A 22013-nucleotide genomic window follows, 5' to 3' on the forward strand; every position below is an offset into this window, starting at 1 on the left:
CTGCAGTTTCTGATCTTTCTATCTTCCAGCTAAATCCAGAGCATCTCAGAGAAGAAAGAATTCCCTGTTTCTCTTGAGATGGAGGCAGAAACCACATTGCTCTTTAGATGAATATAACATATGATTGGAATCATAATAAATACCATCATTTCTCAAACCAAATTATTTTTTGTGTTGCTTGTGATTAGTTGGTGTTTTCAAGAAGCTGACCATAATCAGGTATAGAGGGGAGGGGATGAGGGCAAGACATCTAAGAAGGTAAAAATGAGGCTTGATAACCAGTTTTAGTCATCTCCAGACAGGACTCCTGATAGACCAAGCACAGAGGATTTGTGAGGATTGAGTGCAGAAGGAAATTGACTACACAGCCTCTTATGCAAGTTTCATCACTTTAATTGACTAATATCTTCAGGTAACATAATTTCTGTACTACTTTGTAGCTGTAATTCAGATAAATGAAGGAAGTGTATTTGCTCTGTTAGTACACACCTTTATGCACCTAAAGCCAATATGCCAGTGTCACTTAGCCATTTTGAGTGGCTGATGTACCCATCCCAAATCTTATTTGTGTTTCTTGATTTGTTTAATACCTGTCTTTACTTAGGCAGTCTTCAGGCAGTGGCAGTGTTGAGGAAGATTTCCTTTTCATGTGGGAGCCGGGGCAGTTACCATGCACATCTGTGAGCACCTTAATTCAGCCTTAGTGCTGATACAAGGGACTTCAAAGCACCAAAGTGCAAATGGCCACTCCTTAATCCCACGCGGAAATGGTGGAGCTGGTAGCAGTGACTTTCCTGATACACTGAGGGAAACAAATGCAAAGGTACCACAGAGGGTAGTGGCGATGTCCCAAACTACTTGTCGCCTACATGGAACCTCATCCCAGCAAAACAGTACATTTTTTTTAAACAAAGTAATTCCACTCATGTTTTGGTCTCTCAGCTGATGATACCAATGTATCTATTTTTTCTCCTCCTAGAGGTTGACTTGAAATATATTTATCCGGCACAAAGCATGGGAGGTACAAAAAAGTGATCTTTGGGACAATGCTTTTTTTCTTGTTGAATCTGCCCTTGAATCTGCCATATGTTCCAGTGCTTCCTAGTTTCTTTGCGTTTTGGTTGCCTGACGTGGAATAGCCCCTGAGTTTGTCTGCAGGTGTTGGTAGAAATGAGGCTGGGCATCAAATACATGTGTAGGTGTAGCACTAGATTTTTCTTTTTGGTAGCTGTATTTCTTTCATAAATATGCTTATGTATGAGCTAAGCTCATAGGAATCCTCTGCACATATGAATGGAAAATCTGGATTTGGAATGTAACAGCTGCTGAGCAGCATGAGTAGGTCAGGAAAGCATCATTTTAAACTAATGGTGGATTTAAGTATTAAAGTGTATTTTCTTCAGGATTACGATTTTAGTAATATTTATTTGTAATCAGGAATTCCCTTTTTGTTTCATCTAAATTTCAATCTTTTAAGCTTTTCTATGTGGTTAAAGGTTAATATATTCTTATGGCAGCAACTTCCATATGTACTGCTGTACTTTGTTCTACCCATGTTTTGATTTGGGGAAAGCAGAAGCTCTCAGTCTGCCCAAATGTTCTGAGGTTTTTTTTTATAGGTGGTACTAATGAAGCTGCAGTATTTTTTCCTCTCTCTCTCCTTCCTCGAGGTTTTTCGTGATTCAAATTGCTTTTTGCCACCCTTTGCACTTCCCACTCTTGTACTTGCACTTTCTAGAGAGGGATGATTGATACACAAATTGAATTTCTCTCTGGGTGGTAGGAGTGCTGGAAATAACAGGACAACTCCTCTGTTTGTATGAATTCTAATACTCCATTTTAGTTACGACTTCTTAAGACACCCAGATCCCCTTCCTAACCCAGTACAATATATTTAGAGCTTTGTAGGGTACAGAATTCAAATCTTCTCTCTAAATTGTAGTACTATAAAATCTGACATGAAATTCATCTGCTGTTGCGATCCTTCCTTGTGTGTTTAGGTCTGCATGGTGCTGCATAGACACCCAAGGTAACTTTTAGGAAGTGCTGCTGCTGGTAGCAAAATCCAATTGTCATGGATTAAGGTGTTGCATAGTGTTCAGTGCAACTCTGCCTAAGAGCCAAACAAGCCCAGGATACAGTGAGATGATCCACTGGTTTTAGTGGCAGAGCCACTTTATCTCTTCTCTAACCCGTGATTCATTTTCAGTCTGTCTGTCCCTAAACAGCTGTTTGAGACTGTACTGTACACAACATCACTAAAAGACTGAGAAGTGTAGAACTGGGGACACCATAAACCTGCTCTGTTGATAAAACCCAAGGTATTTTCTAACCACACTCATTTTATCTGTCCCATAATTGATTGTCACATACATATCTCACTGTTTCTTCTCTTGATGAATAGTTGTATTTCCAAGATTCTCCACCTGAACTTTAAACCATAGTTTTTACCCAGGACAAAAATATTGCCATACAATTAATTTTTCTTTTGCTGTTCATTGATACATTTTAACTTGCTGGTCTGCATTTTTTGTTTTGAACCATTAAACATCCGCCTCCATCCAGACAGTGCCTGTGCAGAGTGGGAAGATGTATTGACTTAGCTGTACTTGAAAATAACACTGTTAAATCTGTTACGGAAAATGGAGCGGTTTTCCAATGCTGACCATGAAGAACTGCTCCTGGGGAAACCATCACAACTCCAACCCTATCCAGGACAGATCTCTAGGGGGCTTCATTCTAAAATCCATTTTGCAGTTCTGCTTGCATCTGGGGGACACATGAAAACACTGTGATTCTGAAGAGTGGATTTTTTTTTTAGAAAAGTTTAAATTTAAAATGTTGGCTAAATAGCACTGAAACAAAATCTATTTCCAGCTCCCATATTTGGTTCAACTGTACTATTTGCATGGCATGAACTATGTGAGTATTGTTATTGAACACTTTGAGGTACAAATGAATTCTGGCTTTAGAAATGTTGTCAAAGTCAAGAAGAGTCCCTGCAGTGATATCCATCAATGATGACAAGTATTCCTCACTTAGAAATACTTATCAGTGTAGAACAGCAATACTTCTCATATTTTCAATTAAACTTCACAAGGCTCTGCCATGCTGCACATATAAATAACATGGTCTGAAATTGAGAAATGAGAAAATGGAGATTAAAACTGACCAATGATCCTAAGGAGAACTCATTACTGGAACTGAAACAACAGTAGAAGAAAACTCTCCTTTAAATACTTAACCAGGGAAACATTTTCCCTGGGGTTTGAAAATCCTTCTACTCTATGCTTAGGAAAATTACATGGAAATGCTTTCCTTACTGGGAACTCCATTTATATTCATACAGCAAGCCTAAGGGGAAATTTAGAGAAAAGTTCTTCTCAGAAATAGCGAAATAGCGTACTAGGAAAGTGATTATTCTGTTGGTAGGAAGGAGAGGCAATGAGAGAATGACAAGCAGCAAAAACCCCACTGCATCCAAACCAGAATGTCTTCTGCAAACAAAGGAGATCCTTCAATGAACTGGCTTTTACCAAAGAACTTGGGACACTTCACTCTTATTTTTTTAAATTTTTTTTATTAGTTGTCATTCTTTGACATGATGAATACTTACAGCAGTATGTTAAAAAAGATACAATTAAGTCTCTTGGCATCACTGCATAGCAGTCACAGCATTTTAACACAATCTAGTGCTTCCTTTCAGAATGATGCATATGGCATATATACGCACATATGGGGGCTGATTCTTGGTCCCAGTGAAGCTGGGGGGACCAGTGTTTGGCCCATAGAACTGTGTAAGATATGTGAATATATATATATATAATGCTTTACAATAAACATGACATATACAATCTTGAATTCAAAGACAAGCAGAATATATTTTACATCCAAGTCAAGCTTATGCTCTGCACTTAAAGTTTATGTACCTAAAATATTGGATGGATTATAGAAACAAATAATAGAGCAACAGTTTGCACCAATCAAAGTAATTTGAATACATATTCATGGCATGAAGCATGCCTTGTGTTTTCGTTTTGTTTTTTGGGGTGGCTTTTTCTGGATTTGCAGGGTTTTAATTCAAATTTAATTACTGATTTTTGTGGGCCACGGGGGTCGTGGTGGCATCAGGAGGGAAATGGGCATACTTTATGGACAGCTGAGTGACTTAAAATATAAGGTAATAAATTATGGCTGGTACCCTGGCTGGTACCTGAAAATAAAATTGTGACTACTTGAGTTTCTCCTTTCTGAGGAGAAGTCATTTGGAAGGGCTAAGTGTGCCTTCTGTGTCTAATTTGATGCAAACTTTTAACAGAAATTTAAACCACAGACTGCAAGAGCTGGTGAGATCGCTATGGAGTGTAACAACAGCCTTATGTCATTTACAGCTTTCTCATTAATTGTTGGGGAGACTTTGGTTTTCTTCATTAAAACCGAGTTTATACAAAAACAATTGACCTGTGCTGTAGATTATCTTAGATACAACTGCAGATCATGTGTTTTGTTTTTTTGTTTTTCCTCCATGGACTCCACTTAATCTCAGCTACTCCTCTTTGTTCCTTGTATTCCAAAGGTTCATGCTGCCAATAGTCCTTTTATTCTCCATTTGACTGGTGGCTGGACCACTGACACTTAAAATCACAATGGTAGGTAAAATCTTTACTTAATGCACATGTATGCATTATTTTAACCAGCTTAAGATTTTCACTTATTATCACTTATTATTGTTGTTATTATACAGAATTGCCTCTTAGATGGTATAAAATCTTCATTTAGAGGAGCTAGATTTTAATTGAATTGCATTTGTGAGGCATAAAAACATTTTAACATCCTGCTTTTCACAGCTTTTTTCCGTTTTCCATATATGAAAACCTTAACTCAGTTTGAAAACTTGAAAATCTTTCAGCTGCACTGGCCCAAGTAAGAAGGAAAAATAATTTACAAGGGCTTTCTGTAAAGTGGCTGATAGGGCTGACACCACCAAGATCTGTGTTATCTGCATCGCTTTACTATTTTGTGCATCAGCAGCCTGTTGGCATCCTGCAGTGAAACGCCAGTGCAGAAATGCCCCCCAAACCAGAGAATACCAAGTATGTGTCACAACTGCATGTGCCGAGCACTGGTGCTGTTGGATCGGCTGCAGCCCGTTATGGTTTCTACGGGCAATCAAATGGTTGCATTTTGCATTACAGACCCCAGGGGATCTGGCTGCCACAGCCTAACCTTTCCCAGCACTTCTGTCGGGAGCACCTGAGGCAAACTGGCCCAGGCCCAAACCTTTGTAATGGGCTTGGCTCACAAGCACAGAAGCATTGCTGGGGCCACTCTGAACCAATTGAAAGCACTGTTTCATTAGACAAGGTGATGGAAATCTAGCAGGTATGTTCAGTGCACCAAAATCCCCCACAGCCTGATAATTTTCAGAACAGCTTTTTAAAGTTGAGAATTTTTAACTTGGTAAGAACAAACTTGTAATGGACCCCATAGGTTCCACTTGTAGAAAAGGGCTGGGGTTTAAGGTGGCTGTAACAAAATCTGATTTGTCACTAAGCCTTCCTGTTGGACCTATTTTCGGGAAGCTCTTCAGAAACAGCTCAACAGGTTTCTGTCAAGAGCTTTTTATGCTGCTAGACGCTGGGTTTAACTAAATTTCAGAACATTTTTTAAAAATTCTTTGAACTAGATGGAAAAGGGCTTCTATTTCTCAGTAAAAAGATAAAACATGGGAAATCACATCCTTTTGTATGGACTTAAGTGCTTCTAAGCAGCACATTACATCGCTCATGTAATGTCCTAATAATTGTCCTACATCTGTCAGAAGGAAAGGTACACCTAAAAAGCTGCAAAGTGGTGGTGCTTCCACCCCTACCACCCCCATGTGGTTAAGAAGACATTTATGTCCTGTAGTTAGAAAAAATTTAAATCTACTACAACTCTCTCGAGTGCCCTTTGCTTGCTGTGGTCCTTCTATTACGGGAATCTCATTTAGATTAGTGCGAGGAAGAGGAGGTTTTCTACTAGTTGTACCTTACATGACAGTGGGGGGGCAGAAAAACATTGCTGGAGTGCTTCGTGTGCTCACTGTGCTTTGCACCTTCCTACTTCACTGGGTTTCAGCCTCTTTTCTCTGAAGATACACACAAAGAATTAGTGGAGTAGATCATCCTTCACTAAACTCATGCTTTTTATTTTCCTTTAGTCACCTTATGAGCATGAACTTTCTCTCATCAACGCAATATCCCCTGTAATTGAGAAAAATGTAATTTATTTTCCCTTGCACTTTTATGAGTAAACATCTCATGTTTCTCCAACACCAGCTTAAAAAGCTCTTTCTTTGTCAGCCTCTTCAAGGTCTTCATATCCAAAGGTGACTATCCAAACGTGACTACCTGGCCATACCTGCTTGTTCTTCTGGAAAGCAGCTGTACAGATTGGATGCACGGGGGGTTCACAACAACGCTGTACTTCACCTGAATGCAGTTATTCTTCCTGGGGGCAGAGGAGCAGGGGACAATCCCTTCGGTGCAACGCAGTAGTGTCTGAGAATACAATCTCATTGAAATGGTGGAAGCTTAAGTGAAGTTTAATAAAGACTTTCCAAACTGAGGTTGTTCATGGCATAGTTAAGGCCAAGTGTCTTTCACAAACATGAGATCGTAGAAAATTCCTCAGCCACTATGACAGCTAAGAGGATTTTTCTTAATAGTCTGACTGCAACACATTTTTTTCCTTCATTGACTGAGACTAATCTAAGAAGTCAGTTGAAGTATTCTTTTAATTAAAAGAAAAATACAAATGCATTTTGATGCTGACTATCTAAGGAGGGAATGTGGGGAAAAAAATCAGCTACACTGCAACATCTCTGGAGAAAACAGCCAAACTCCAGAACTATTAGAATGATCGTTTTGTAGATCACTAAGCTATTTAGTAAAAATTCACACTCTTGAATAAATGGTAATCAGGTTGAACTGTCAAAGCATGTGGTGTTGCTGTGGGGCTTGGGGGTTTTTTTGAACTTAAAACTTCAGGCTCTGTGAAAACATTTGCCTAGACTGAATGTGCAAGGTGCCATGGATTAACAACACGGACCCATATGGAATGTGTTTGAAGTTTTCAAGAAGTTATCCTGCCAGACTTCATTCCTTAATGACCTTTGATACACCTTGGATAGTGGAAAGGCAGTTCAGAATTGAATCTCATAATCATATGATTTTGGCAGCTATCAGAAGATGAAGGATGCTGAAAGTTAAGGCTTTTATCCACAAACAATGGTGTATATTAATAAACTCTATACCATATTTACAAATGCTTTCTCTTGTATTAAAACTAACAGTATTCTGTTCACAGTGCCAATGTTTTTACAGGTAGCAATCATCCCACAGTACTCCAGTATTTTGGCATGGGAATCAGTAGCGCTTTGTATTTACAGAAAATGTACACATGAATATAAACAGGTAACTTGAAACAGTACTCAAAAGATAGATCTGTTCGTGTTTCAAAGGTTTAGACTGTACTACACCTTCCCTTTCGGCTGCGAGGGAATACTGTTCCTTGCAATGAGAAGATGCCCGTCTTTTACCCAAAGTGGCATAAAAATGATTACCAAAACGAGCGTTGTTACACTGGAGGTGTGTATACGGAGAGTAACTTCAGTCCAAGGTTTATAGAATCTGTTGTTTAGTGCACAGAATACAAAAGTTAAAAAGGTTTTTAACTACTAAAACAACCCGACTCTCTGCCCTCTGTGAGCACTGTCCTGCTCAGTCCATGTCCTCTGGATGCTGGAGATGCTGGTGGTTTAATGTGCAGCCCAGCTGCCAGCCTGGAAAGGTGGTGGTGCTCTGGGCCTATATACATATGTCACAATATGACTCATGGTAAATGAAAAGTTGACCAAAAGTGCCTCTCTGTGCCCCCTGTTCTCTCAGTGATCCTCTCTGCTTCATGGCCTGGCTTTCCTGATGCTGACTGGGACTCCGCATTGGGGCAGTTCGGGATCAGGAGTGGCGAATGGCATCAGGCATGCGCAGAATGGAGAGGGGGAGAGGAACGTGAAGATCAGAAAGAAACCCAGCAGAACTGTGGGCTGCTCGTGAGGACCCTCAGAGCTTTGCCATTTCTTCCCTTTGCACGGTGTTGCCAACAGGCTCCTGGCTCCCCGGGACCTTGTTTGCTGCTGTGACCAAGACAGAGATAGCAGTGCTAGAAGGAAAAGTGCAAAGCTGCCACTAAGGAGTCTCTTCTTCATTTAAAGTCTGTTCCTGGCTGCCAGTCACTTGGCCTGAGTGGTCATTGCTCCTACTACTGCTGTGTTGCTTGTGGAGCAAACTTCTCCACTTGGTCTTGTTCCTCCTGAGATGGTTTAGCATATTTTCAGATAGGGGAGTGTTGCCTGTAAACTGGGCCCACCTCTCAAAGAGTGGCTCAACGATGTATGTCATGAACCCTGCAGAAACACACAGGGGACATCTGGTGAGCAACAAATAATTCCATGAGTGCACTGCCCCACAGAGTGCCTTGAGAGCACAGAGCAATACAAGTGGCAAAAGCCCTGATAAGAAATAATGAACTCTCAAACAAACATCAATTCATTTTGAAATGCACAGCTTTTGACCAGCATACACAACAAGATATGGCTTTATCTGCATGTGATAGTCAAGCAACCCTTTGAAGAGATTTCAGACAAGAAAGTAACCAGTGTTTAGTCACACACACTGGCTGCAATTTTTTCCCATGGGTATTTTTTCCCCTATGCAAAGACTCCTTTTTCTTTCTGTTGAACATTTAGCTTTGATAGGTATATTTTTGAACATTTTAATTTAGAACATATTTTTTAACTCTTATTGTGTCCGCAGCTCTTGTTGTTAAAACAACTGGATCGGAATGCGGCACGTGGTGGATAAAGTTTCTCTTAGAGCTTGTGCCACAGTCAGATAAACATGAAGAGAATGAAACTACTACTTACCAATCTGGATGCTTGGTATTGTATCCTTCTGCTGATTACAAAGGGGACTTATTTCCAGTTCAAATTTTTGTTCCAGATCACCTGCAAAAAAAAAGAAAAAGAAGAAAATATTTTTCTGGCACCTTTATTTCTTCTCCATACCTGTGCCGCAGTCTTACAGTATCTGTGAGGAGCTGGAAACTTCTACCACTGATGACCACGATAAATGTCTAAATATCTTCATTTTCTGGACTTTTTCTTTTTAGGTGTCAGAGAAACTGATTATCCATACAAAGAAAAATCTGACTTTTGAATGAACACTAAATCTGAGCATGTAAGTGTTCTGAGGACCTTAATTTTTAAAATAGACTCTCTCATGTGAAAAATTTTTATGACATTCTACTTCATTTACTCATTGTTGAAATATCTTCCTACCAGAAAACTGCCGTATATCAATTTTAGAAGAAACGTTGTCTCCAGCAGTACTGTAGTGGAAATGAATACTGTGTTCTTGTGGAAGTGGCTCATAAAGGGAAGAGTGTTGGAGCCTGGCAGTCCATAGCTGTGGCTCCACTAACAAACTAGTAAGTGCCAGAGCATGGACTCCTGCAACATGTTTCAAGTGTCAAGAGCTATGGAGTTCAGGTCATAAACGTGGAAAAAGAGTGAAATTAGAAGTCTGTCTTATTATTGTGCTGTAGCTGGGTATCAGGGTATGCCTGTGCTGCTGCACTGAGCGTATTTATTTCCTGGGTCATCAAGGAAGTCCCCAGAAAGGCATCTGCACAGAACTGACCTTAGACAGCAAAGCAGTTGGCTGAACTCTGAGCCACCTTCATAGCAGAATATTTGACTAATTGGACCAGGAGGTCTCTGGTTCCAAATCCAGGACTGCCCTGAAGATTCCTGCAGGCAGCTCCTGCTGTGACTAGCCCTGGGGACTGTTTCAAATTGTTGAAAGAAAAACCTGGCTGGAGGATCTGCTCACTGCAGATGAACTCAGTTAGCTCCTGATGCAGAAGTGACCAGATTTGGCATTGAGAAGATGCTTATAAACAGTCAGTAGAAATTATTCCTGCAGAAATGGTCACAAAGGACAGGCTTCTGTACATGGTGATGGCAAGAGATGTTTTTTATGGAGTTGAAGGCAATCAACAGCAATGACCATGCTGGATTTAAGAATTCAGCACAAAAACATCTCAGAGAGTCTCGTTTGCTGACTGCCATCCAGACAACAGTCACTTGTTCTGCTGGAGAGACTGTATCCCCCATGCCTGCAATTACTTCATGCAAAGATTGCTCTGAGTTAAGTTTTGGGTGTAGGAGTTTTTTTTAAAACAAATACTCTCTGTCTGTGAGTGCAACACATTCATCCTTTGTGCCTGTTAGCCTTCTGTGCCAGTGTATAATCCCGGTTACTGCATGAGGTACAGGACCTTTCCTGTCTACAGTACGGAAGGGAAGTGAGAGTTAACCGTGAGCAGGCTAAGATGTGCCGCTTCCCCTCAGACAATAGTATTTTGTCCATCTGATTTACTAATACGGATGTAGTGAGGGCTCGTTAGGCAAAACTTTCCTGTAAGAAAGACAGACCTGCTTGTTTAGACAAAACACTGTATTCAACCCATAAAGAAACATTTTGCTTTCAATCCACTGTTTTCGTTTAAAAGCTCTTTTCTCCCCACTAATAGTTTTGACTTAAACACTATTGTGCTACTCAGGTTCTATAGCCCCATATGAAACACCGTGTGCATTTCTAAGCCTTGTCTTTCTTCCCTCTGCACCGTGCAATTACTTCTTAAATGTGAGCAGAGAATTTTCAGTTCTAATTGAGTGCTCAGGAAGTATCAGGAAAACATTTTTAGCTTCACGAAAAATCAAAAGGAACAATTTAGCAAAACTGAGACAAAATAACAGTTTCTCACGTTTACAAATGTGCAATTTGAAAGTCTTCTTCTCATCTACTCCTCCAAAAATTTTTGACTGAAAGAAGGTTTCTAACTCCAGTGATATCCCCTCTGTATGTGTTCTGGGTAGGAAACAGCTGACCTGTCTGCCTCAAAGTGTATCAACATTTTCTTGTCTTTCAGAAGTCACTTAATTGACACAAATAAGATTTGCCTTTCCATGGTAAGGACTTAAAATGATGGTCAATCTTTCTGTTTCAAATTACTACAAAAGGAACTGCATTAATTAGTTCCTGAGAACTTTCTTGCTGGGGAAGACCTTCCAAGCAATTTTAAAACCTCATCAGAGAAACTGATCACTAATGTTGCTTCAACAATAGCCATTTTCTTGAAAAATTTTTCTTACTAGTTCCAGTTTCATATACACAAATCAAGTTGTATTACTTACCCTGTGTTCCTAACTGTGTTGACTTTTAAAACATCTGAGAACAAATTAAAGTATTTTTCTAGGAAAGGTTTTTATTAGGAGCTGCTGTAGGCATCAGATGCTCCCTGAAATGCACCTGGATTGTATATTTTATTTACTAACATGTAGTGTAGATGCACCAGAACACTGGAAGATTGGGATCTGAGTCTCTATTAAAACGGCCTTAGAAAGGTTCGATAAAAAAAGATGTTCAAACTTTGTATCTGTTCCAGAAGGAAGATTAAACAAAGCACTAATTGTGCTGTTATCTGTCTCATCTATAGTTAAAAATCAAAACATGAGACTTTATGGTTTCCAAATGTTAAACTTAGTGCCAAAAAATATCTTCAAGCCCCATCATTGTGTGTGAGGGAGTAGAAAGGTCTACAAAAACACTTTAAAGTGATAATGGTATCTAAAAGCATGCTATTTAATACTGGGGGTGTTGTATCACTGAACAGGGTCATACAGCCACTAGTGATAGTCAGAACACACTTTCTGTATGTTGTTCCACATGAAATGCTCCTTTTCTCCCTTTGATGCTTCCAGCTGGTCTCATGTACTCAGGTATCCCCTTTTAGAGGTCTATTTCAGATGTTAGACTAACAAATCTTGAGGGCTGTGGAAAAAGCTTACATTTGTAAGAGCTGAGCTGTCTTTCTTGGCATGGTCCCCCAATACATTAAAGGTGAGGTGCTGCACCTCATGAGCTGGATACTGATTATGCCTTCACTACACATCTGGCTAACTAAACCTGCATCGGGCAAGTTGCTTACGTTGCTTCAAAGGCGTCAAAGACATTTCACCAGCTTAAACTGACAATGGCTGAAAATTAACTTGCTGACCTGTTTGTCTTTGTTACAAACTAACTGTACCAGGTACCAGATCACAGGTGCCTTAATTTTGTAGTGCAGAGTGTTAAATGAACTGAGAACTTCACTGTGTGCTCTTCCAGTGTTTGTACCACTTGCCTTCAACTCTCAGGATGCTCTGAAGAAAGATTTTAGCAGTGATTAAACTCTGCTGCACCCTGTATTGTAGCACAGCATGACCCTGCCTATGCAGATGGAGCCAAATGGTGTAATTACTGTGTTTCAGAAAAACCCCTGCTTGACTGTGCTCTCTGCAGGGGTCTGAAAACATTTGCAGTAGGTTCTAGCTGAGGTTTGGCTTGCTTGCTTTGGCCCTTTCAACAGCATGCTGGGAAGAGTGTTAGAACCCTTTCTCTGCATTTGCAGGCAGAAGAATGTGTCATATTTGGGAAACAGTGAGGGTAAGGCTCCCATCAGAGTTGTAGTGGGAGCATTAAAAGCGAGACAAAACTCAGTGCTAGGATTTTGGGGCAGGGTGGTGCTGGCACCATTCCAGCTCAGAAACTCTCATGGTGACTGGAAGGTATCAGAGAAGAACCCAGCCTTGTGCTTCAGCTGAATTCAAGTGCTGAGGCACAGCAGAGTCCTTGCTCCTGCCTGATGCTGGCAGAGGAGCAGTGAGGGCAGAGATACACTTGTTGCTCTTCCACCCTTCCCACTTTTCCAGTGAGGCAGTGTATCTCTGAACAGCTCATTCTCAAGGCACATTTCAAGGCAAGCTGGTTATGCTGAATGCTACCTCTGACTTGTCACACAAAAACCATGGAAAGCTGAGGTGAAAGGGGACTGCTGTGAGTTGAAGAGACTGACCTTGCCGGTAAAACTCTTCGCAGACCCGTTCACTCCACTGTTTGCTCAGATCCCAGACCCGGCAAGGGTTGCAAATGTCAGCACACTTGAGTGCAATCTGAAAGCAAGAAGGAAAGTAGTCGTAAGAGAAGAAGTTACTGTTTAGCAGTGCTTCAGCAGTAAATCTGCAGTCATGAAACTTCCAGGCCTTGCCAGTGATGCTGGGAAGGGTTAAGATTACCTTTCAGAGACTCAGCCTCACCCAAATGTGCCCTTTGAGGAAAGAGCATTTATTTAAGCTGCAAACAAAACTTTCATTCAGCCCTCCACTTTACCATAGTGAGAACAAGAGCAGGGCCACATTCCAAGGCTGCAAAGTGTTTTGGATATTCCTTGCAAGGAATAAGCCAACAAAACCCTCAGGCTGGCTCCTGCTGACTGCTTGGCTCAGCATCCATGGCTGATGACAAAGAAGAGAAGAGCCAAGCTGGTGTATTTGGGCATGATTTCTCTGCGGTCTCAGTGAGTGACCTGGCATCTCACTTCAATTACACTTCATCTTAATGTCTGCATATTTTTGTTTACAAAGTTAAGCACAGGGCTCTCCACACTGCCCCTGGCCTGGTTTCACTTAGTTAACTAGTACTTTTAAGTGCTTTGTAGGGGACTGAGTACAGGGAAAGAGGTTTTTAAAACCAAGTAACTGCTTCAGAAAAGTAAACCATGTAGTAGTCTGCCTGTCTTACTGCCTTGGAACAAAATATCATGTGCCTTGTTTCTTCACACACTGAACACAATCATTCACTCTGACAGAAGTCAGAAGTCTTTCTGGCACCCGGGAAGAAAACATAAGAAATATTTCCTGCAAGAGTTCAGACCTGTGAACCAGCAGAGGGAAGTCTCCAAGTCATTTTTCTCTTTGGATTAAGCTGATTAGCTATAATGTTACTGTCTATTACAAGGACCTTTCAAACATTCTTTAGCTTATTCCAATCAATCAAGATTTCTTGATGATTTTCTTTTCTTTTTCCAAAACTAATCCACCAGATAAGTAAATCTTACTATGTCTGTTCCCTTGTTTCTAAGCTCCTAGTGCATAAGAAACCTTTTTTGCCATAGTTGAGAGCTCTAATTCCTCTGCTTTAGGCATTTGCACAACTTTCTTGCCTCATCTGTCCAGAAATACGGTCAGCCTGTCATCCTGCCCTGCACGGTCTGTGCAGGAATCTGACAGAAGACTCTGTTTGAGGCAGCACAGGTGAGAAGCTACTACATTTCCCACACTGCTGGAGGGGGAAGAATTAACAGATCAGCACTTCTTTCCTTGAAGCTGTCACCTTTTCTGTGACTTTGATGGAAGGAAAGTATGTAGGTGTTTGTTTTATAAATGAAAAGGATTACTTTAACTTCTTTATGTATTTAAGAATGAAATTAATGTAACTTCTCCAAAGAAGCAAGTATTCGTAGCTACATTAATCACAATAATGCTTTAATAGGTAGAGGTATATTCTGAAGAGTCTGCTAATGACTGGAGCTTAGCTGGAAGAACCAGTGTGAGCCTATTTGATTTTTGAATAAAGCATGAGTTTTTCAATAGCTGGGCAGATGCACTAGAGAAACATCTGCAGCCATGGCAACAGCTGTCTCTGCAGAGGCAGTTTCTGAGGATCCATCACAGGAACAGGACTTGGACACCTGATGTCAGGCTGTCCTGGAAAGAACACCAACGAGGGGGCTCTGCTGCGTGGTGCTAGAAAATAACACCAGTGGAGTGACATTTGCCAGAAGAGAGAGACACTACAACTGAAACATTACCTGGCAAGAGAAGCAATGTTCTGGAAATAAAATAATTCCTAGCTTATCTTCATTCCATAGCATTTGACACTCTCCTGTATCTGTTGCATTCACAGCTTTTTAACTCAAGGAAATGACATAAGGAAATACTGGAGGCACCTTATGCTTGCCTGACATGCCAGAAGGTAGCAGGAGGAAAGTGATCATGGCAATAGGTGAGGAGAGGCTGATGTCCAGACATGCTATCATATACTACTCTTAAAATATACTAGGAAATACTGTGACCTGAAAAATTAATAAAAACCATTAAAAAAACATTTTGAAGTTACCTGAAGCATAAAATGTCTGTCTTGTGCATCCTCCAGCCTCAAATCCTGATTGTCAAGATGAGATTTCAGACGGATCAAAAACTCATTCTGCCTGTTGATGTCTGTTGCCAAGATGAGGGAGCCCAACTGCTGCTCAATGTCCTGGCTGCAATGGAAGAAAATAAGCCCCTTTAATCATAGAACCATTCAACATTAAGAGCTCAAAACAACCTGCTCTGGATCACCAGAGCCAGCATAAAGTTCACTCTTTCTTTATGGATCCAGTCTGATTTGTTTGGTCAGTCTCTGCTGGGGTTTGCGGGGTACAACTGTTCTACCTGCCCAAATGGGTTCAAGAAGAATAGGTAATGTAGAAGAAAAATGCTTGTTGGCACAGGTTGTTCTGAAAGCTTCTGAAAAGTGCTAGGAAAGTACAAAAAAACCCACCCCGGAACAACAGAGATTGCATCAAGAAAAATGCTCACGTCTTTCTTTGGCTGCTCAGAGCTGAGTGGTGAATACTGCAACTTTGAAGTTGCAAAGTTGTGAAGGTCTAGACTGAAGTCCTTTAAAGTTGTTGGTCTGATTCAAAGAATTTCTGGAGGGATATGGAGCTTATTGCTTCCAGGTAACTTGTTTAAATTCTTGGTAGGGCCACCTGTGATTTAAAATTTAATACTTCAGTCTGTTCACTGTCTCCATCTCCTATCCTTGGTGGGACTCACACTGCACAAAACCAGCAAGTAAAAAGCTAGCAGCAACTTGGCCAAGGTGCTCATGTTGCTGCCCTTTTTTTGCTTCATCCAGAAAGACTGAACCACATTTCCTCAGTGAGGTGTGGAAGTCTGGAGAAGTCTTGATGCTCCTCGACCAACTCCTTCAATTTCCTGTTTCTAATCACTAAATCTTTCCATATTCGGTTGGTGCTATGTAAAATGAAAAATGCCAACAATCCATCTGAACAAGTTCCACTTCTGCTGGGACTGCCCATGTTCCTGGTGCTGAGAGTGGCCATTCTGTGCTGCAGACCTGTGGGTCTTAAAAACTTAACAGTTCCGCTGTGTAACTTTGTCTCATGATTTCACAGTGGCACCAAGAAGGGGCATGAAGTTCAGCCTATGGGGAAGCCTGGGCCTCTTTGCCAGTGTGCTTTTAAGAAGGGAGAAGGAGGCCATGGCCTAGTTTCAATGATGCATTTCTTCTGGTGGACACTTACGTGACCTCCTTGGGCAGGTGGGCGAGCAGCCGCGACTCTCGAAGCATGCCAATGGTAGAGCGCCAGTGGTGGTTCTCCAGCACAGAAACGTTCTGGGGAGGAACAACACCAAAAAATGCAAGGATTAGGATGCTATCCATGGTACACACATGGATTTGCTGTATCACATGTTACCTACCCAGTGCTGGTCGGACATGCTGTAACACGAGCCTGAAGTGTGTGCTTTTCAGCCACAGTTGGATTAGAGTAATTGGTCTAGATTTCTATAGTTAAGGACCTTGTGCTTCTGGGTTTCTTAGCTAAGGTCAGCCCTAGAGCCCTGTTGTTCTGTAGTTTTTGAGTCCTGCTGTGAACAGAGGAGCTAATCTCATCTGAGTGGGAGGTAGCTTGCATTCTAACAGATTTATTAACAAATGAATTAAAGCAGGAGTGCAAAATCGTATTTTTACCTCCTACTGATTCCAGGTTGACTTTTCAGCCTCTACAGTTTTAATGCAGAGTGGACAACAAAAAGAAAACTAAACTGCCAAATTTCCCTTTGAGTCAGGGAACTGGAAGCTGCCTGCAGCTGTTCAGTGAAAGCAAGAGGAATAGCAATATTGCTGAGCATTTGCAGGCTTCAGCAACTTGGTCTGCAACAGATTTTGACTCCTCTTTGTTTCCTTGCTTTCAGCTAAGTGGAACTAAAGTTAGGTTGGAAAAAATTGCTAGGGAGCAGGAACCCAGCTTTCTAGGCTGTCAGTAAATTACAACAAATTTGGTATCTTATGTCTGATGACTTGAAATTACTATCCTAACACACAGTGCATTTGCCAATCATCACTTGTTTAGTTCACAGGGTACTTTCTACCACCAAATGCCTCAGAAATGTCGCTTGTTCAGAAACCTCTATCATCTGGTTCCCTGTTTTGGGCAGTTCACAGCTTTTGCAGTAGATGAGCACTGGATAAGAAAAACAAAACAAAACACAACCAAACCTTTTGAGCAGGGAGCAGAACAAGGACTTCACCCTGTCACTGCCAAAGGGGAAAGTGGAGACAGAATCCCTCTCTTCAGTCACTGTTGATCTCTAGCTCCCTCCTGCACAGTCCCACAGCTCCGAGGTGTTGCTGCCATAGTACTGCCCTTCCCATGGGACATGATGTGCAGCTTCCACTTTTCCAAGAGGGACTGAGCAGTGTTTTCTCCCTAAGTCTTCCCATCTTTCTTTGTAGTCCTGTCATATCTAATGACTGTTAAAACACTAAACATTGCCAGTAACCAAGATCCAATCTGCATTTTGATCATCTTGCCTGGTGCAAAGGTGAGAGTACAAATTGGATTGGCTTCCTATTACAGTACTTTCTGCAGTGCTTTTTGTCGCTTTTGAATTCACACAATGTTGCTTTGGTATTTCTCTGGGTTTGTCTGCTTGCTTCCCTTACAGAAGTCACAGATACTGGGGGGAAAAAAAACCAAAGTAAAACCAACTCCAAAACTTTCAAATCATGCAAAAGCCAATTCCTTTTCTTAGGAAGAGCTGATGGACTCAGATCTCAACATCAGTTATGCAATATAGAAATTATTTTTGACAGCAATTCTGTTCATTTGCCAACCTAAATATATCCCTTTTCTCCTTTTGCCTAAATACATCAGGATGGACTTTTGCAACCCTACACTCTGACCAAGAAAAATAAGAGAATGTAATAGGACATAGCAACAATTTTTTTTGGGTTTTTTTTCACCTACCCAGTTGCAGAGCTGAATATTGTCCCAAGAGTCACCCCAAGGCCACAGGCTGCCATCCTCCTCCTAAACTGGACAAACTCTACCTGACTGTCACCTTTGGTTTTTGGGAAGGCTTACACTTGTTTAAGACAGTGCCTGTGTGCACAGTTTCCTGCAACCCTGGTCTGACTGCATCCTTGAAACATCGCGACCGGGAAGATCCATCTCGGAGCACCCTGTGTCCCCAGATCCCTTCCAGCATGGCAGCCTTACTTGCTATCAGGAGCTGTTTCAGCAGCCCCTGCCTCAAACAGGGAATTACACTCCATGGATGCAGCTGCTCCTTGGCTGTACAGGAGGCCAGTCAGAACAGGACCTAGGCATGTAGGCATCTGAGAACCTTCCTGCATCCAGTTAGCAGTTTCTCATAGGAAAAAGCAAACTCAGGTAATCATCTCAGAGTATTTTCACTTCTCTAAGTTTCTGCTCTTTGCCTGCCGCTGCAGGGGGAACCTTAAACTGACACTGCTGCTCTGTTTAGCCTCCCACACTGAAGCTACAGGGAGGAGGAAAAAGGAAAGGTCAAGTTAACCAGCAACAACTGAGCATGAAGTCATATGACTCCCCTCTTAAATGTAAGAAGCCAGAATCCCTGAAGGGCTGCCAGCAATTAGTAGAGTCAGCTATTCCACCCAGAACACACTACTGCTTTATTAAGACTAATTGCCATGATCTATCTGATCACCCAGGCTGGTGGGAGACAATCCACACAGGGAAAGTCTGTGTGCTGGCTTGCAGGCTGGGGCTCTCAGCTCTACTTCATGTGGTTGGTTTAGTTTTTTTTAAAAATTGAGTAGTGCAGCTTTGCTTTAAAGGCTGCTCTATAGGAAGCTTCTGTCACATTTACAGCCCAAGCCCAGTGGATTGCTGTAACAGAGACTTCAGGACTGTGACTGTTTAATTTACTTAAACTACCACAATATTTCCAATCTGTTACTTAGCCTGAGCTATTTGAACCACCACATTTGACATACATATTTGAAAAAGAACAGTAACTTGAAGAGAGAGGGAGGCTTGCTACTAACTAGGTGCAGAGCAAACTTCAATTTTAATTCAGAGTCAAAAGGGATTGGAATTTATTTCCATCTCTTCAATCTATTCTTACTCACTGAGCAGTTGGTTTAACTATACAATGTTAAATAGTTAAAAATGACACTTAGACTAGAAGTGCTGCTTTTAAGGAAGACTACAAGTAGAACTATTACTGATGCCCAAAACATACTGTCCTATTTCCAGCTTACCTACATATATATTAAAGTTGTAAAGTGTCCTTTCATAGTTTCCTGAAACCTGTTTTGTACTACAGATGTTGTATGTGATCTATCCACACTTCTAAACTTTTATCCTTCATTTAAAAGCCAGACAATGACAGTTAGAAGCAAGGTCTGCAACACAGTACAAGGAATGCTGTTGTGCTCCTCACAGGAAAACTAATTGACCTCCAGATCACTAGAGTCACCTTCCATGCTCTCAACTGTCCTTGTAATGCTGGAGATTTCAATAAGGTGCTTTTATTTCTGTAGAAAATTATGTTGCATGCAATCACATGCAATAGACTCTTGTGGAAATTACCCTACAGATTACAGAACAAAGTGTCTTGCACCATAAAATATGGATTTAAGTTGAAAATGAATATTGAAAGCGCTGAAGTCCTTGGCGATGTCACCTGTCTTCCTGAGATATGACTCTTCTCATACACGCACTTCAGAAGCTGTCAAACACTTTACATCCGTCAAAAACTGACCTACTTCATTTTGCAAAACCTTTTCTTCCAAATGTAAATGTAAAGTTCTAATTTAAATGTCAAGAGACATTTAAAAGCAAAGAAATGCCATACATGGATAAGTCCACTGTCTCAATGACAGATGACTGCCAGCTCTGTTAAAACTTACTTTCATTTGATCCTTTTTCTGATTAATCCCAGCAGTTCTGTGGCTCTGCCACTTAAAAACCAAAAACCTTTGTTTCAGTTTCAAGCACATGTTAAAGTACATGTTTTAAAGACTATTCTCTAAATCTAAATTTTTAACTAAAAATGCTTTCAGCAAAACTTTTTTCCAGCAGTTATTTTTATTGGCATCCATATACTGTATACTACTAAAATCTTTGGAAACAATATGGGATCGTTTTCAGTTAAAATAACTCAAACTTGCCAGTGAATGTCCTTAAGAAGGGTACTTAAAATCTCATTTGCTGTTGAAAGACTGCATTTTCTGCATTGTCACTGCCTTTTCTAACCAACATTTTAAGTATATTCAAACCCAAATTACTGAGCAGAAACCACTTCTCCAAAATACTAATATTTAAGCTATATGTCTTTCAGATTAGCCCGATTTTTCAACCTAACTATAAACTACTGTTTGCCACTATTAATTTGAGAAGGAATTGTTTGTACCTTTTCACAAGGCAAGGGGTTTTGTGGAATGGCTCTACTCACTCCTCTTCAAAGCACCCTTAACATTCCCAAAGCACCCGGGGTTAAGCCCCTGGCCTTTCTCCCTCCTCACTTAGCTGGCCTCACATTTAGAAAAGACTGGAATAAAATGGACCAGAAACATATGGGTATGACGTAATAAGCTGCATCAGCTTATGATGAGACCAGTCACAAAGTTTTCAGTGTTTGAGCATCACTGTGCCTTGGCTGGGGCTCCCATATCCAGCCCATTCCTATGTCTGAGGCCAGGACAGTTGCACCATTATACAGTCCACTTTTTACGGGGAAACTCAAATGTTTGAGTGGGGGAGAACAAGAGAGACTCTTATCAAGTAGTAAGCACATCACAGCAATCTCTCAATTTGCTAAGTATATGTACGTAGCTATTAGTGAGTCTTCTTCAGGTAGATGAATTTTTAACTTGGGATATTCTGACACCTTATCACAAAGGCTGAAGTTGACTCTTCCAAAGTGGCTGGAAAGCAGCCCAGTGGGAGTGCTGGTCGACAGTGGCTGAACATGAGCCAGCTGTGCCCAGGCGGCCAAGAAGGCCAGTGGCATCCTGGCCTGTATCAGGAATAGTGTGGCCAGCAGGACCAGGGCAGTGACTGTCCCCCTGTACCCAGCACTGAGGAGGCCACACTTTGAGTGCTGTGTCCAGTTCTGGGCCTCTCACTTAAAAAAAGGACACTGAGCTGTGGCACTGAGGTGCTGGAGCATGTCCAGAGAAGGGCAACAAGGCTCGTGAAAGGACCAGAGAACATGTCTTAAAAGGAGTGGCTGAGGGAGCTGGGGGTGCTTAGCCTGGAGAAAAGGCAGCTCAGGGGAAACCTTGTTGCTCCTTACACCCTCCTGAAAGGAGGCTGCAGTGAGGGGGGGGCCGGGCTCTCCTGCTGTACCTGCAGTGAGAGGATTGGAGGGGATGGCCTTAAGCTGAGACAGGGGAGATTCGGATTAGATATTAGAAAAATATTTTCACTGTTCAGGTGGTCAGGCACAGGAGTAGGTTGCCCGAGGAGGTGGTAGAGCCACCACTCCTGGAGGTGTTTAAGAGGTGTCTGGATCTGGCACTGGGTGATGGTTTATGGGCTACAGTGGCAGTGCTGGCTGAACAGTTGGGTTGGACTTGATGATCTTAAAGGTCTCCTCCAACCTTCATGATTCTATGATTCTATGACTCTGTGACTCTAAAGGCTAGAAATCAATACTACCTCAATTTCATTACATGTCAATTATGGTTATTGCAACCAAAATTAAGATTCACAGTATTGCTCTGACACATTGTATATGTAAGTACAATTCAAAGAATAGAGAGATGTGCATATATAGTAACAAGGTACACATGCATGTGAAGATTATACTCACAGGACAGTTGTAGATAAAATACAGAGCTACAATGATTGCCATAGGCCAAAATGGACCCAAAAAATCAGGCAGCATGGGTTCATTGGTAGTTATTAAACAAGAGGGTCTGTGTTTTTGTTTCAGGAAATTTTCTACTACTGCTTGCCAG

The 22013-nt window shown here is 41.3% G+C and overlaps 2 protein-coding genes across 4 annotated transcripts in view; one reads left to right on the top strand and one right to left on the bottom strand.

Annotated features, from left to right (window-relative positions):
* Positions 1-6609, top strand: part of MTFR2 (mitochondrial fission regulator 2) — a 27214-nt gene extending 20605 nt beyond the window's left edge. The window contains exons 8-9 of the transcript XR_004238782.1: positions 299-4649; positions 6345-6609. The gene's annotated coding sequence lies outside the window, so the exon portion shown is untranslated. The remainder of the gene's footprint in view (positions 1-298; positions 4650-6344) is intronic.
* The window catches only part of PDE7B (phosphodiesterase 7B), a 171481-nt gene continuing 153528 nt past the window's right edge, over positions 4061-22013 (bottom strand). For all 3 annotated transcript variants that reach the window (XM_032102112.1, XM_032102111.1, XM_032102110.1), the window contains 5 exons: positions 16300-16391; positions 15105-15249; positions 13003-13099; positions 8969-9049; positions 4061-8449 (listed from right to left, as the gene is read on the bottom strand). In XM_032102112.1, coding sequence (XP_031958003.1) covers positions 8232-8449; positions 8969-9049; positions 13003-13099; positions 15105-15249; positions 16300-16391 — 633 coding nt within the window. In that variant the 3' untranslated portion in view covers positions 4061-8231. The remainder of the gene's footprint in view (positions 8450-8968; positions 9050-13002; positions 13100-15104; positions 15250-16299; positions 16392-22013) is intronic.

The sequence above is a fragment of the Corvus moneduloides genome, chromosome 3 (assembly GCF_009650955.1).
Source record: "Corvus moneduloides isolate bCorMon1 chromosome 3, bCorMon1.pri, whole genome shotgun sequence".
Taxonomy (NCBI): domain Eukaryota; kingdom Metazoa; phylum Chordata; class Aves; order Passeriformes; family Corvidae; genus Corvus; species Corvus moneduloides.